This window comes from Amblyomma maculatum, chromosome 3, assembly GCF_055883805.1.
Source record: "Amblyomma maculatum isolate TAMU_Amacu chromosome 3, ASM5588380v1, whole genome shotgun sequence".
Lineage (NCBI taxonomy): Eukaryota > Metazoa > Arthropoda > Arachnida > Ixodida > Ixodidae > Amblyomma > Amblyomma maculatum.
In genome coordinates this window covers 81,381,756-81,397,132 of record NC_139346.1, presented here as the reverse complement: position 1 = coordinate 81,397,132, position 15,377 = coordinate 81,381,756, and the positions used below count along the sequence as shown (strand labels likewise).

General features: G+C 51.3%; 1 protein-coding gene and 1 long non-coding RNA gene across 2 annotated transcripts in view; one reads left to right on the top strand and one right to left on the bottom strand.

Annotated features, from left to right (window-relative positions):
• The first annotated feature begins 5,252 nt into the window (after positions 1 to 5,252).
• On the top strand, positions 5,253 to 7,807 carry LOC146195095 (uncharacterized). Its single transcript, XM_084596722.1, has 2 exons — positions 5,253 to 7,341; positions 7,800 to 7,807. The coding sequence occupies exons 1-2, from the start codon at positions 5,253 to 5,255 to the stop codon at positions 7,805 to 7,807; spliced, it is 2,097 nt and encodes a 698-aa protein (XP_084452848.1).
• A 5,293-nt stretch (positions 7,808 to 13,100) lies between these two features.
• LOC146195094 (uncharacterized) overlaps positions 13,101 to 15,377 on the bottom strand; it is a 47,593-nt gene continuing 45,316 nt past the window's right edge. Inside the window, exon 3 of the long non-coding RNA XR_014705533.1 lies at positions 13,101 to 13,328. This is a non-coding gene — a long non-coding RNA (uncharacterized LOC146195094). The remainder of the gene's footprint in view (positions 13,329 to 15,377) is intronic.

Here is a 15,377-nt window from a genome sequence, read left to right as displayed (position 1 = left end):
TTTCAGCGCACATAGATACTGTGCTGTAACCAGCATATCTGTATTATTATATTTTTCTCTGGCATTGCGCATGCGTTTCTTCACTGAATGGTATATATCAGTATTAATTTTCTAGAAATAAACTCAGTTGTTAATCCAGCGTTTTTTTATGTACCTATCTATACGTCAATAAAGCATGTTGCCGGGCTAGGTGGTCTAACATCTTTTGTGTGTGTGTGTGTGTGTGTGTGTGTGTGTGTGTGTGTGTGTGTGTGTGTGTGTGTGTGTGTGTGTGTGTGTGTGTGTGTGTGTGTGTGTGTGTGTGTGTGTGTGTGTGTGTGTGTGTGTGTGTGTGTGTGTGTGTGTGTGTGTGTGTGTGTGTGTGTGTGTGTGTGTGTGTGTGTGTGTGTGTGTGTGTGTGTGTGTGTGTGTCCTTCAGCTGGTTTCAATCATTACCAATATTTACCAACCGGCCCAACTCTCCACTCCACTGAATTATGCTTTAAGAGTAGTTTCATGCTTATCCTTTCAGCTTTATCGAACCGAACGCTTCTGTTTTATATCACCCCCGCCCTCTCCGCCACAGCGCCAGGGGAAGGAGGTCAGGAGAGGAAAGATAAGAGCTCCCCGAGAGAAAGAGACGGTCTTCGCCGCGTCGTGCGGACGAGGGAAATGCTGAATTCCCACACCCTTCCTCCCTTAATCGTGGCCTCCACCTGGGCGCCGTTTTCTCCTTTGAAGCTGCACGGCTGATTCCTCAGCAGGTCCATGCCGCAGGAAAGGTGGCGAAAGCAGGGACGGCCACCCTCACATCGGGCTGGCTCCGCGTGCAGGCCGCAAATATCCCCGCCGCTGCCGTCACGGGGATGAAGAGGGGGCGAAGTCCGCTGGCCCGCCATTCGGTCGCAAGCCGCCGGCACGCCCGCAGTGCGCTGATCGCCTACGTCCGCGCCGACTCCCCGCAGGTCCTAAATCAGGGCAGCAGTCTCCGTCCCTCCGCGTACAGGAACCACTCCGGCCTGCCTATCTACACCGGACGGGTTCTTCAGCCAGGATGGAACCGGCGTACTCGAGTCCGGGAAATCGCAGACGGCGTCGGGAAAGGTCAAAGTGTACTGGCATCTTCTCGCCCTCCCGTTTGTTATTCTAGCTCGAATGCTAGCTTCTCCATGAACGAGCTCGAATTCGAGATTTTCCGGGGACCTCTGTATGGTTGGTTGGGTTGGGGACTTTGGGATACTCACGGGGGGGGGGGGGGGGGGGGAAACCGGACACTGGTTATGCCGGCCTCTGCGCAGCCATTCGGCTAGTAGAATTAGCATCACCTTCACCGATATCTACCGCTTGAACGCAGACAGCGTGGCCCATGCGCCCGGTGTGCCGGTGTCATAAATAAGGCCAGTCGGCGGGCTAGGTACCTCTGAACGTGCTCAGCACAGGCTTCGAGCACAATATCATCGCCGGCTTGTGTATCAACACGCGCCGGATAAACACGAGACTTCTCGTGCCCTTGCGGTTGACATTAGGCGACTTCACCTACCTTCCGCACTGTAACATCGCGGAAAGGACTGCCTTCCCTTGTATCTGCTACCGCGCGAACTCACGCTTCTGGCGTTTGTCCGTCGTCAGGTCGAGCTGCACAGGCAGCCGACGCCGCCGGCGCTGCTCTGCGCGCGTGACCTCATGCTCGAAGCACTCCCCCTCCTTTCAGCGATCGCGCTGACTGACGGTGTTGTAGCCATACCCACGGATTAGCTGTGCGCGTGGTCTCACATGCGCGGCATTTGACAATCCTTCAGCGATTTCACTGGCTGTGGGTGCTACAGAGCGCTGCTTGAATGATTTCTCGTGCGCGGCATTTTTTCCATTGTCGCAGTAACTACCCTGGCTGCGGGTTTTGCAGCGGTGCCAGTAGAGACCGCTCTCGGTATCGCTGACTACGCGCTGTTATGCGCATGCGGGGCCCGCTTCTACAGTTACTTTCAAAGGAAGTACTCTTGGCATGGCTCCGCCAGTTCCGCCCGACGTCGGGCCTTTCTGCTTGCAGCCGTGAAACAATCTCAGCAACCTCTTATGGTCCCACCCATCTGGGCGCTCGACTCGTCGCGATCTCGCGGTCACGTCGCTGAGTGCGTAAGCATAGCTAGCCATCGGACTTGCAATGTTCTTACCACGGCTGCGGTTCGCCTTTCCATTGGCAGTGGCCATAATCTCGCGCAATCGCTTTTTGTAGTCGTCGACATTGGTCTCAACCTTTGAGTTCATGCGCAGAGCTAAGGAAATAGCGTGCCAGTGTGCACATTCCGGCAGCTATGCGATTGCGCATATTCACCCTAGAGTGGCTCTATATTCCGATATCGGCGCTCGCGCCTTTGCGAACAACGGCTTTTCTGCCCTCATTTGAGGCATCATTGCCTAGCATGTATGTAGAAAAGCTTAATCATAGACCAGCAGAAAGTCTCCAACTTAGTCGTAGCAATACCAGCTACACTGGAGTTAACTAACGCCAACCACAGTACAAGTGGCTTCACGGCACAATTTGGCCTGCATTGTCGCGGGGTTCTGTCTCTTCAATAAGATTTGCGACCCTCTTACGACAAAAAAAAAATAAATGAGCTTTCCTACTAATCCCTGACAGTTGTTAACTGCTGAACGCAAGCTCAAGTGGGCATCCCCACTCTTATGAGATGCACGTGCTCTGGAAGTTTCCGCAACAGGATGCTCCCCGCTGCTACCTCCTACCGCACATTCGGTGTGCCACCGCACCTAGTGACATTGCACAGGCGACCATAGTTCACACTCCTTTCCGAACGGCATCTAGATGTTCGTGAAGTGACCTGCCGAATACGAATGACCTCACCGCATGTCCATGCGACGCCGCTCCAGTCAACTTGGCTTTCGACTCTCCTGAGCCGCTGAACTTTGAACCCGTGCTCGGCGCGCTTCGGCAGCGTTCTCACCCGCATTCTCTGCCGTACGGACAGCGTGGTTTTGAGCTAACGGGCGAAACGGACTTACCGCATTGGCGGTTCTTGGCGGAGGTGGACAAATGGGCGCGTATAGTGAGCTGGACCAATGGGCCGGCTTTCCCGAGCGCGTGCAAGGGGCTAGCGTAGGCAACTGGCCGTAGCTTGACCAGTAGCTCAGGATCTCTTTAGAACTGGTCGTTCGGTGGACCACAACTGCGCTCTCACTCGATGCGTATCGCAATAGCGGTTGGATGCCCATGCCATCGGGCTAGGCTTCGCATACCGGCCAAGATCACTCAGTCGACTTCGGACAATTTACTGCTTGGAATTCCACCATTCTTCGTGAGATAACCTCCCCAACTGGAATGCCAGTGGGACCCCGCGTTGGTGCGCCATTTTGTTGGGATTCCCACGGGGCTCCGGTTCCGTTCTGAGAACCGAAGCAACACCGCTAGCGCTGACCACAGCCGTGGCCTTGAAGAACGACACACCGAACCATACATAGCTAGCGGGCCAAGCTATTTATTGGGAACGCCCAATGTTCTTCCTCTGTGTCATAGTAGCATCCTCGCGCTCCGGAGTCGTCGCGACGTCATCTCTTAATATGCTGTCCACTGAGATGAGAGGGGAGGGGGAAGGAGGGGCCGTTACCTCACCCCCGCCCTCTCCACCACAGTGCCGGGGGAAGGATACCAGGAGGGGAAAATGAGGGTACCCAGAGAAAGAGAGGGTATTCGCCGCGTTGAGCGGGCGAGAGAAATGCTAAATTCCCACAACAGTAATCACGATGTACAGGGTGATCCACTTCTAGCTATAACACGGTCACTGCTTTCAAAGCAGCATTGCGTCGGATGCAGGCGCTTATCGAAGCAAAGCGATATATGCACAGTGGACGCGGAGGTGATGCTTCGCATGGCCTGCCGCCTAGCTTTATGGAATGGCCGCAATGATGCTTTGAAAGCAGTGATCGTGTTATAGCTAGAAGTGGATCACCCTGTACACGGGCGGTGCTCATAGTATCCACCCCCCCCCCCCTCTCTCCAGAGTACGACGGAGATCCTAACGAGGAGCTCTGTAAGGTCCGGCGCGTTGCCGTTTGTATTTTTGGCATCCTTGAATGGGAAGGAATGTCTCGGCGGGGTGCCGTGGTGCGAGCTGCGCGTCTGGTTTGTTTTCAAACACTAACTTCCTAGAAGGAGACCATTAGTTCAAGAGCGCAGGCTCCTCGTTCGGACCCCCGCCACACGTGTCCCTTTGTTACGGGAGACGGGAGAGACCCTCCGCTTCCCTCGAGCCGGACCTCATTAACGCGGCCCCCCGCGGTCCCGTCGCCCGAGTGAGAACGGCCGGGGGCCATAAATCCCGCGAGTGGGGTCTGGCTTTCGTCCCGCTGCATAACGTGTAGCTTGCTAGTGCACAACTGTCAGTAGGCGAAACGGTCGGACAGGCTGCGACGAGTGGCCCACATACGCGGGAAAGAGCTACAGTTACTGTGTTTTTATGTTTTTACGTGTGGAAAGGGGCGCGCTCTCGGCTCATCTCTGGAGCGCGGGACGGGCCCCGAATGTCTTTTGCTGGAGCTACTCCTTGCGTTAGGACGCTCGCGCTGGCGAGCGCCTGGAGTAGCTAGTGGTTGCTTTGGAGCTGGGGCAAGAGGCGCCAGCTCGACTGCGGGGACGCAGAGTCCCTTGTCGCTCTGTTTAGCGGTCGGCGCGGCCGACCACGGCTATTTTTCCTTTGTGAATATAACTCTTGTACCTCTTATTCTTTTGTATAAAGTTCTCCGGTTGTTTATCAAGTTGCTGCACCAACTTACTGGCTTGCTCCACCATCCAGTCACCCATCACATCCGAACCAAAAACTTTACTGGCGCAGTCGCGACAGGATTGGTGTGCTGCAGCCCAACCGAGAGACAAGGTGCGTGAAGCATCGGGCGTCGATACGCCGAAGACGTCGAGCAGGTACAAGAGGGTGCGTCAAGCATCGGGCGTCAAGGCGCCGAAGACGAGGACGAGGACGTCAATGAGCAGCGATACGAGCGACACAGAAGCTTGCAAGCGCAAGTGGACGCGTCCGTCGACGGACGCGAGCGGAGCCCTCGAGTAGCAACAACAGCGGACGACTTCAAGCGGCGCCACTTTGACGATCGACGCCATTCCAGTCCGAAAAGAGGACCCGGCGGGCAGCACAGAGTGAGTTCCCTGGTCCCTTTGTTTTCTTGGCGTTCACTGTTTGATGTGACTGGTGTAGTTAATGCTGACCAGATTTAGGCATCTGGTCAGCATTGTCAGCAAGGCACTGACAATGGATAGTGACGGTGACGGGGGAGGCGGTGGCGACAAGGGCAGCACTGAGGCGCCGAGACCTCAGTGTGGCCGAAACATTGAAAAGGAGTTAGAGTTCTATGAAAAGAAGATAAGGGCTTTAGAGCTCCAGATGCAACTCATGCTGGCTAACGGGCAAAGTGCGGCGCCTTCGGAGAACGATCGTGTGAGGCAGTACGCTAAGCTACTCGCCGGCGCGTTCCCCAAATTACCAGCGGATGGTGAAGTGCCGGTCTGGTTCGAGTCGGTGGAATGCTCGCTCGAGGCTTACAGCGTTCCGAAGGAACACTGGGCGCAGCTCGTGTTCCCAATGCTGGCCGAGCGAGTGACCTACTTGTCAACTCGGTTCACCGCCGAGCAGCACCGGGACTACGACAAGCTGAAGGCGGTGGTCCTAGAGGAGCTAAAACTTTCAGCCGCAGAGTACAAAAGGCGGTTTTCTGGGGCCACCAAGCGCCGCGAAGAAACCTGGAAGGCATTTGTCACCCGCCTCCAGAGTTATCTAAATTTTTATTTAAAGTCTCGATGCGTGTCATCATTCGATGAGCTTGCAAGGCTATTGGTAGCCGATCAGCTCAAGGCGGGGCTGTCAGAGGAAGCCAACAAATATGTTAAGCTGCGCGAAGGAGAGAAGTGGCTGAAGGCGGACGAGATAGCCGCGCTGCTACAAACACATGAGGAAGCCGCTGGAAAGGGCAGCGCTCAGAGGAAAGACGACAGCTTTAAAGCCCCTGACACGCGTCCAAGGGCCAGAACCGATTCCGCACCTTTGCAGAATTCAGGGTCGGAGCGAGCAGAGAGAACTGGAGGCAGGACAGGAGGAGAAAGGAAAAGGCCATCGCGATCGAGTGGCTGTTTCCGATGCGGGAGCTGGAGACATTTTGTTGCGAATTGTCCATACAGTGGCGAGAACCCGGCCGACAAGCGAGATGATCCGCCACGCGAGGATAAGTTAACGGCACGCGTGTCGACCCACGATGAGCAAACCATGCGTCCTGCGCTCAGGGACATTAAACTCAGCTGTCGGGAAGCTGTTATCAGCGCCATGGTAGACACTGGCGCTGACATCACTGTCTTGCGTGAGAGCATGGTGCCTGAGGAGTTTGTAACCGCACAGGGGACAATCGATCTCATTTCTGCTTTCGGAGAGAGGGTAGAGGCGAAGCTGGCCATCGTCCCGTTGAGTTTGTATCGTGGTAATTCGTTAATCGAAGCCGGGGAATATTCGACATCGGTGAAGTGCGCGCTCACCGACAAGCTCACGCATACGGATTGCCTAATCTCCGCAGATGCCTGGGAACAGCTGCAGGACTCAGGCGAAATTGGCAGCGAGAGTCGCGTGCAGGCAGTGGTAACGGTGCCGACACCGGATGAAATACCAGATGAATCTGGGCTAGATGCTGGCGCGGAGCCCGTCTTGTTGTCAGAGAATGAAATGCTGCCGGATGAGACAGTCGTCATTACTGCGGTGGAGAAATCACAAGATGACAACGTGATTACTGAGCGTAGCGGGGTGCAGAGGTTTCGGGAGGAGCAGCACGAGGATGAGACTCTGCGTCAGGCCTGGCAGAATGCTAGGCAAGAGAAGGCTGGCATGTCAATTGTAGAGGGAGTCTTGTATCATAGAGACCAGGTGTTAGGTCAGGGGGTGCAGCAGTTAGTACTGCCAAAATCACGACGTGAGGCCGCACTGAGCCTGGCAGTTGATTCCTATTGGGACGGACACATTGGCTTTCGGAAAACTAAAGCTCGCCTAAAGTTAAGTTTCTATTGGCCGGGCATGGAGGCGGACATCCGCAAACACTGCGACAGCTGCCACAGTTGTAAAGTTCGGTCCGACGGCCGGCAAACTGACAGGGTACCGATAGCGCCTCCCCCACGCAAACAGACCTGGACAGGAGATATTGGGGAACCTGGGGAGCTAGCGGAGGCCCCCTATGACTACTTGAAAAAACTTAAACCGCAGCTCGAGATCACGGCCGACATCGCGGAGCTAAGGAGCAGCAAACAGCAAGAGGCGCACGCGGTTCACTACAACAGGCACGCGATGGTGAAAACCTTTCGTGAAGGTGAGGCGGTTCTCGTCTTTGATGACAAGAGACCAAGGAAATTGTACCCGAAGTGGCTCGAGCCGGCGGTAGTGAAAAAGAGATACCGCGAGCACTCGTACTATGTACAAATGAGTGACGGTGGCCGCATGCTAGTGCATGCAAATAAGTTATGTCCCTACATCGGCAGGGTAGACTCAGTGAGAGTCACGTTTCAGGATGACAGCGACTTTGGTGAAGTCGAGTATACTCCGCAGGGGTATGTTCTCAATTTTGCAGATATCGCTCTGCCACTGACACGCCTAACGGGGAAAGGCTCACCGAATAAGATACCGTGGCCAGATGATGCGGACAAAGGCTTCAGCGCCTTAAAGAGGGCCCTATGCGAGGATGTTTTGTTGACTACTCCGGACCCGCGAAAGCCGTATCTGCTTTTACCGGACGCGTCGGCAGTGGCTGCCGGTGCCTGTTTGGCGCAGCTTTCTGACGACGACACGGAGGCGCCCATAGCCTTCGCCAGACACACGTCAGTTCTAATGCGATGGGCTGCAATCAAAAGGGAGGTTTACGCCGTAATATGGGCGGTAAAGAAATTTGAGACGTGGGTGTTTGCTGCCACCGTAACCGTCGTCACTGATCACAATCCTCTCTCATTCCTAACGAGTAGTGTGCCCCAAAGCGCAAAACTTACACGCTGGGCTCTTGCGCTCCAGCGCTATAATGTTGCCATTGAGCATCGCCGAGGAGTCGATCACGCTAACGCAGATGCCTTGTCCAGAATTCCCAACGCTTGTTGGAACAGACCACCGGCTGACATCCCGCAGTGACCGCTGGGGACAGTGGGCCAGGGAATGGTGCGCGAGCAACAAACTGGAATCGTCGGATTCGAAATGTGCACGCCAAGGCCGAACTCAGTGACACTGTGAACCATCTATGTGTGTTTATTTCTTTTCGCATGATGCGTTTGTGGATGTATGTGATGAAGGGTCGCGCAGCCATGCTCACCGGCTTCCATAGCTGGCGTGAGCTTCAGGACTCAACCGACACTTGCCGAGCCTTTTTCTTGTTGTTTTGTCTCGGGTTATCTTTCAATAGATCAACCGAGTCTTGGGGGGAAGGTGTAAGGTCCGGCGCGTTGCCGTTTGTATTTTTGGCATCCTTGAATAGGAAGGAATGTCTCGGCGGGGTGCCGTGATGCGAGCTGCGCGTCTGGTCTGTTTTCAAACACTAACTTCCTAGAAGGAGACCATTAGTTAAAGAGCGCAGGCTCCTCGTTCGGACCCCCGCCACACGTGTCCCTTTGTTACGGGAGACGGGAGAGACCCTCCGCTTCCCTCGAGCCGGACCTCATTAACGCGGCCCCCCGCGGTCCCGTCGCCCGAGTGAGAACGGCCGGGGGCCATAAATCCCGCGAGTGGGGTCTGGCTTTCGTCCCGCTGCATAACGTGTAGCTTGCTAGGGCACAACTGTCAGTAGGCGAAACGGTCGGACAGGCTGCGACGAGTGGCCCACATACGCGGGAAAGAGCTACAGTTACTGTGTTTTTATGTTTTTACGTGTGGAAAGGGGCGCGCTCTCGGCTCATCTCTGGAGCGCGGGACGGGCCCCGAATATCTTTTGCTGGAGCTACTCCTTGCGTTAGGACGCTCGCGCTGGCGAGCGCCTGGAGTAGCTAGTGGTTGCTTTGGAGCTGGGGCAAGAGGCGCCAGCTCGACTGCGGGGACGCAGAGTCCCTTGTCGCTCTGTTTAGCGGTCGGCGCGGCCGACCACGGCTATTTTTTCCTTTGTGAATATAACTCTTGTACCTCTTATTCTTTTGTATAAAGTTCTCCGGTTGTTTGTCAAGTTGCTCCACCAACTTACTGGCTTGCTCCACCATCCAGTCACCCATCACATCCGAACCAAAAACTTTACTAGCTCGATGCACCGATCACGGAGGCGTAGGTCAGGAAGGAAATATTGGGAGTAAAAACGATATCGGCGCCGGGCCCTGACGGGCTCACTAACAAAATTTTAAGAACCCATATTGATGACTCCATCAGTGCCCTTAACGGACTATATGCAAAACATTTGGACTATATTCCACCTGCCTCGGAAGTTGAAGTCCGCAAAAGTAATTCTAATCCCAAAGCCGGCGAACCCCGAAACTTGAAAATCTATGACCTATTTCTCTACCCTCGTGCATGGGGAAATTGATAGAGACCTAAAGGACGCGCCAGACTGAAGCGCTTTATGGAGAAATACAACCTGCAATTGCACGAGATGGACGGCTTTCGACCGAGCTTGTGGCCGCAGTACGTAATGCTACAATTAAAACATGGCATAATAGACTCGCGTTCTAGAGACGCCAAAGTAATTCTGGGCCTGGACTCGACAAAGGCTTTTGATAGTGTTAAATATGAAGCGATCTTCCGCAGCCTCAAAGAAATCGGGGTAGGTGCACGAACAAGCAGGTACATCAAGGACTGAAATGGAGGGGGGAGAGAACCGCAGCGTGCGGCGCGCCCCTACTCTCTTACTCCCACAGAGAAGTTAGAGAGTAGGGGCGCGCCGCACGCTGCGGTTCTCTCCCCACTCCATTTCAATCAATGAAGTAAAACAGATATTTTCTTTATTGGGACAGAAATTTTTTCTAAGAATGTCTGTAATTTCACACACATTTTTACAGTGTATGTCTAACTGCGGCATGCGCTCAATTTTAAGGACTCACTTCACAGTGTAGCTTTAAAAAAAAGGAATATTCAGCGGCTATGGAAAGCCCTTTACTTACCCAGCTAAGTGTGGTCGACGTCGTGTTATTACAATTAGCCCGGCCAATTCTGTGCAACCAAACCTTCCTCCATCCCGCGTCGTTTTTCGATGACCGGATGGCGAAGAACCGCTTTCCACCATGGTGACGGTTCTTACACCCGAAAGCGCAGCAACCCGTCATGGCGCACAGATAGACGGCTTGAAGTAAGTTGACTGACACACGTCCCGAGCAAAACAAAAGCCGCTATTCTTCAAATCAAGTAAAAGCGAAATGTCCAGTACGATGCATGCCGAGCTTACGGTGCGCGGTTAGAGCGGGCTATCTGGCGTCTACGGCAGTGAAAAGCGGGGGTTTAAAAAACTTTGGCGCGCGAAACCATCGACCAATGGGAAGAGGCGATGTGCGCAGAAGAGTGATAGGCGGCGTCCTGCAAAGGTTGTCGTTACTTCATAAAGTTTCAGGGGTTTTACGCGCTATAGGCCTTGCGTCCCATTAGGCGCCCTTATCAATAAACGTTACGACGTTGCTCGAAAGCATGAGAGACAACATGCTTGAGAGGATTGCTGCTAGAACCCACCGCGCGAAAGGTCTGTTATCTCTGGCTTGGTTTTGGGGGGTTTAACGTCCCAAAGCGATTCAGGCTATGAGGGACGCCGTAGTAGAGGACTCCGAAAATTTCGACCACCTGGGGTTCTTTAACGTGCACTGACATCGCACACCACACGGGAGCCTTGCTTTTCGCCTCCATCGAAAAGCGGTGCATCGAAAAACGGCCGCCGAGGCCGGGATTCGATCCCGCATCCTTGGGAATAGTAGTCGACGGCTCTAACCCCAGTTCCAACCCCGCTGGGTGTGTGTTATCTCTATGCCTTCTGTTACTATTTTGTTATCCCTCTGCCTTCGGTTTTTGAAATGGTTAGTCCAGTACGGTTTGAAAACTTCGCTTCTGCTGCGATGGAAAATATCCAGGCAGCAGTTGCAGCTGGAAGTGACAGCATCACTTCACCTTTCGTGTCGTATAAGGCCGCATAACAAATACATGATCCTAAAAGGGTAGCAGTATTTAAATCTCCGAGTCTAACAGGCCGCCTCTATCTTGCATATGACGCGCCCTGTCATAGACTATATTGGCCCTCGCGGCGGTGGGTCTTATATGAAGGCCTACTCGTCCGGTCAAAACTGCTTAATGAATCGCTTTCTGAAGACTTACTGTTGTGTGAAAAGTTGATTTCCGCTCTTCCAACCATTTCATCGAACGCTCACAGCACGGCTTAAGGTAGTTTCGATAACTACCTCCAACAAGATTGGAGCAGCAATCATCAAGTCGCAGCTGATGTCACAGCAAGGAAAATGGGCTGGTTCAGTTTTGCGCTTTTTGTTTATCTTTGCGTTTCATGCTGTTTTAAAACATTGTTCTGTTGTTGTTTGTTTGTTTTTTTTCAAACTTTCACCCTGTACACCACAAAAACGTTCAATGAAAAACCAGAAGTAAACATTAACTCCACAAGTTTTAAAAACCCATCGGAAAGTCACCCTTCGCACGGCCGATTGCGTAAATTCTGACGTCGGCATTGATAGTGGGCTCTTGAAGAACATACGTCCGACAGGTGATAGTTGTGAGGACACTTAACACGGATTGCCTAACGTGTTTTGTAACCTCACGACGCAACATGGCATTACAGTGTGGCAGGAGCTGCAAAAATGGGCTTGCTCCTTTTAGAGGAAAGGTTGAGATGTGAATCGGAACTTCTGGAACGCTAGGATTCCGAGTTGGCCGTTTGCACATAGGCCGAGCAAGCACTATCACATGCAGGATGAGCTGCAACGCACGCGATGCGGCAAGATGCAGTTACTATTCAGGTTACCTAGTTACTGTTCAGAATATCCGTTTCGCTGTGAAAGAGCGAACAAATACTATTTATTTAATACATCTTGCAGTGAAACGCCCGGTGTTCAGCGTGTTCTTTTTGTTTACAGCGGGAATAGCAATTGGGTCAATCTGGGCCAGTTGCAGCTCATATTGATCGCAATGAGTCTACGTTCGAACGGCATAGTGCAAGCAAATCAATAGATCTAGCGCCTCTCTTCGTTCACATACAATTTAGCTCATGACTATTTGGTAATGAATATGACTAAGAGAATTGACGCACGTTTAGCGAGCAGCATAAAGTGATTATCAAAGAGCTTGTACACCAACACAAACGGGCGCCACTAACACTGTCCCATCATAGCCTCCTCAAACTGTCTACACAGCTGTCTGTAAGACCCGCTTCACAATTCGTTCGGCAAACGTAATTCGCCCGCCTTGTGTCTGAACAACGACCCGTGCAGCAGCAAGAACGGTCACCACTAGAGGCTTTGACATTTCGTTTTGAAGCCCTATTCTACCGCAGACGTCCTCATATAACATAATGATTTGCTCCTCTGCTCCTACGAGGTTCTGCACAAACTCACTGACGTCATTTTCGAAATACTTTCGGAAGAGACAATTCGCTCTTCCAGGAGGTAGCTGACACCTGACATTGAAAACACAGCAGGAACCCCGGCCCGCTGTAACACATTGTTGACAAATTACTGGAGTAGCCGTGCGCACTAGGAAGTCCTTAACAGATGGGTAATTTTTTCGGTCACAATGAAGCAGACACTGCTCGTGTGCCGCTATTCTGAAAGCAACGTTAGTTACCCCTCACGTTTCTCGCCTCTGTTATTAATGATGATGTCATACTGGTAACATAGTCCCATTACCAGTATGCAAGTGTTGTTGCTGTTCTAGTTCCTTGGCGTCTATATGTATTTTTAGGCTCATCTACCCAATATTTTAGAATCCTTTGATTCCAGTCTTCTCGTTGGATGAAATCTTTTTTTAATGCATTAAGTTCCCACCTGAATGAGAAAACAGGAATACCACCTCCATCACGCGCAAGCTCAGACCGCAGAAACTCATATTGACTACATGGGAGAGCAAAGAAAACAAAAATCGCACATGTGACGCGCAAATGCCGCATCGCTTTGCATGAATGCAATCTGCTTTTCCTCGTTTATATTTTATTGCACTGCTGCGATTTCAGCGCCAGTTCTTGCGCTGCTCCTCTTCGGGCTCTATGGCGTTATTTTGTTTATAATCATTGGAACTGTTTTAATACTTTAACTCGCATCTTTCTTTCTCTGGATTGTAACAGAAGTTCCCGTTATCTCCTCTGCAGATGCACAGACACTCTCCGAAGTCGCGACAATCATTTCCATCTTCGTTTCCACACTGCAATTAAAAACAAAAACAAACCAAGCGAACATTTATTACTAAGAAACATAATTCCTACCTGCCTGCCGGCCCGAAAGGGAATGCTGCATGCGCCTCTTTACATGAAAACTAGTTAATAAAAAGTACTTAGGTAGAGTAGAAACATTTTTAAGAAGAGTAAGTAAAGTCTTCATTTTCGGAAACTTTTCATTCAACGAACGAAATACCTGCTTCAATGTTTCAATCGACATCATCTCAAGTTCATTCCCATGGTTAAGTTGTATGCTACGCGCGAGGCTCGATCAAACTGCATTACGGATCTCCTTAGTGAAGTGCCACCACTTTTTTTCTGATGACAACTTCCTTGTCTCTATTCTTAGCCTTCACAGAAAAGTGTCGCAAACAAAGCTAGCTAAGCAGAAATGCGGGGTGTGCGTCGGCTTTTCTTCCCGATGAATGCTTATTTCCACTATTTCGGGACACGAAGCACCAGCCTCAAAAGTAAAGCTCGGGTGCCGCGACAAAAAAATGAAAGAAAGCAGACACTCAGCGCAAAGTCGCTATGTCCCTGAGCTCACGGAAAGGGAATCTTGTGTCTTTTTTACAGGCGACTACAATCAAATATCGAACGAAACGAACTGTTCACTAGCGACCATGACTGAGATACATGAAATGGACATTCAGATGCCGTTGAGGGACAAACTCTGCAAATACTTTCTTTTCAGAAAACTAGCAGTGCCTACTTTTGTAGTAGCCCTTGGGATACAAGGTTCTATGCCCAATGTTTGCTTTTATTTCAATACAAACTGTCAGGATTCCACGCTTCAGGCAAAGATTTTCAGGGGTAAGGCACAAGCCCAAAAGAAAAATGTGCAGCAGAAAGACATCACAGTATATTAGAACACCAAACATAACACATCTGCGTGCCTGCATGATAAACAGTGACCTACACAATGCATAATTAAATAGTTTTAAGCGAAAAAAACAAACCATATACACGGGTAGGCGACAGGATGGAGCGACATCCTGTCGCCTGACGCTTCGTCCTGTCACCTACCTATGTGTCTTGTCTGTTGTTTGCACCTTAAAACTAATTATTATGAATGATAACCAACTAGTCCAGCAGCAAGTGCGCTTAGACTACACAAATTGTTAGTATTTGCAAGCCTTGCCCGCAGTACCGTTAAAAATGTATTAGTAATCTCATAGTGCAACTCGAAGATTTTTCCAAATAGTGACTTTTTTTTAGAGAGCAAACTTCACCACATAGCTGAATACCAGTATATGATCGCAAAAAGTACAGCGCAATAAAGAGAAAATAAATGGCACAGCACCGAGTAAATTTTAAGTGTCGTACTACTGCAACTCCGAACTAGCCTCTTTCATTCTTTCTCTGCATCTTTCCGCTCGTTTTAATCCTCATCAATATATACCACCTCGCCCAACTCTCCACTCTACTTAGCCTCACACAGTGCGACCGCAGGATCGAGCACGCCGATAGCGAGCGTGCATTTTCAAAATATTATACAGCAGAGGTATAGAACGTAAAGGGGTAGGTTTAACATTATGAGATTGGAAACCTGCAGCGTGGGTCAGTGAAAGAACTCAAGATACTGACATTGTAGTGGAAATTAAGAAAAAGGAATAGGCATGGCCAGAACATATAGTGCGAAGAGAGCATAACCAATGGTCGCTTAGGGTAACAAACTGGATTCCAAAGGAAGGAAAGCGTAGCAGGGGGCAGCAGAACGTCAGGTGGGCGGATGAGGTTAAGAAGTTCGCAGGGGGCAAGGGGACACAGCAAGCATAGAACTGGGTTAATTGGAGGAATATGGGAGAGGAATTCGTCCTGCAGTGGGTACCGTCAGTCTGAGGATTATATATATATACATATTCACAATTGCCCGCGGTACAAAGAGGAGACATCCTGGCGACTTGCGGCGTGAGCACGACGGTAGGGTCGTAATAGCGTTTGAGGCGCTGGACGTGAACAATGTCGCGTCCGCGCCGGCGTAGATCATGGGATGGCTTAACAGGTTCCACCACATAATTAACCGGAGAGGTGCG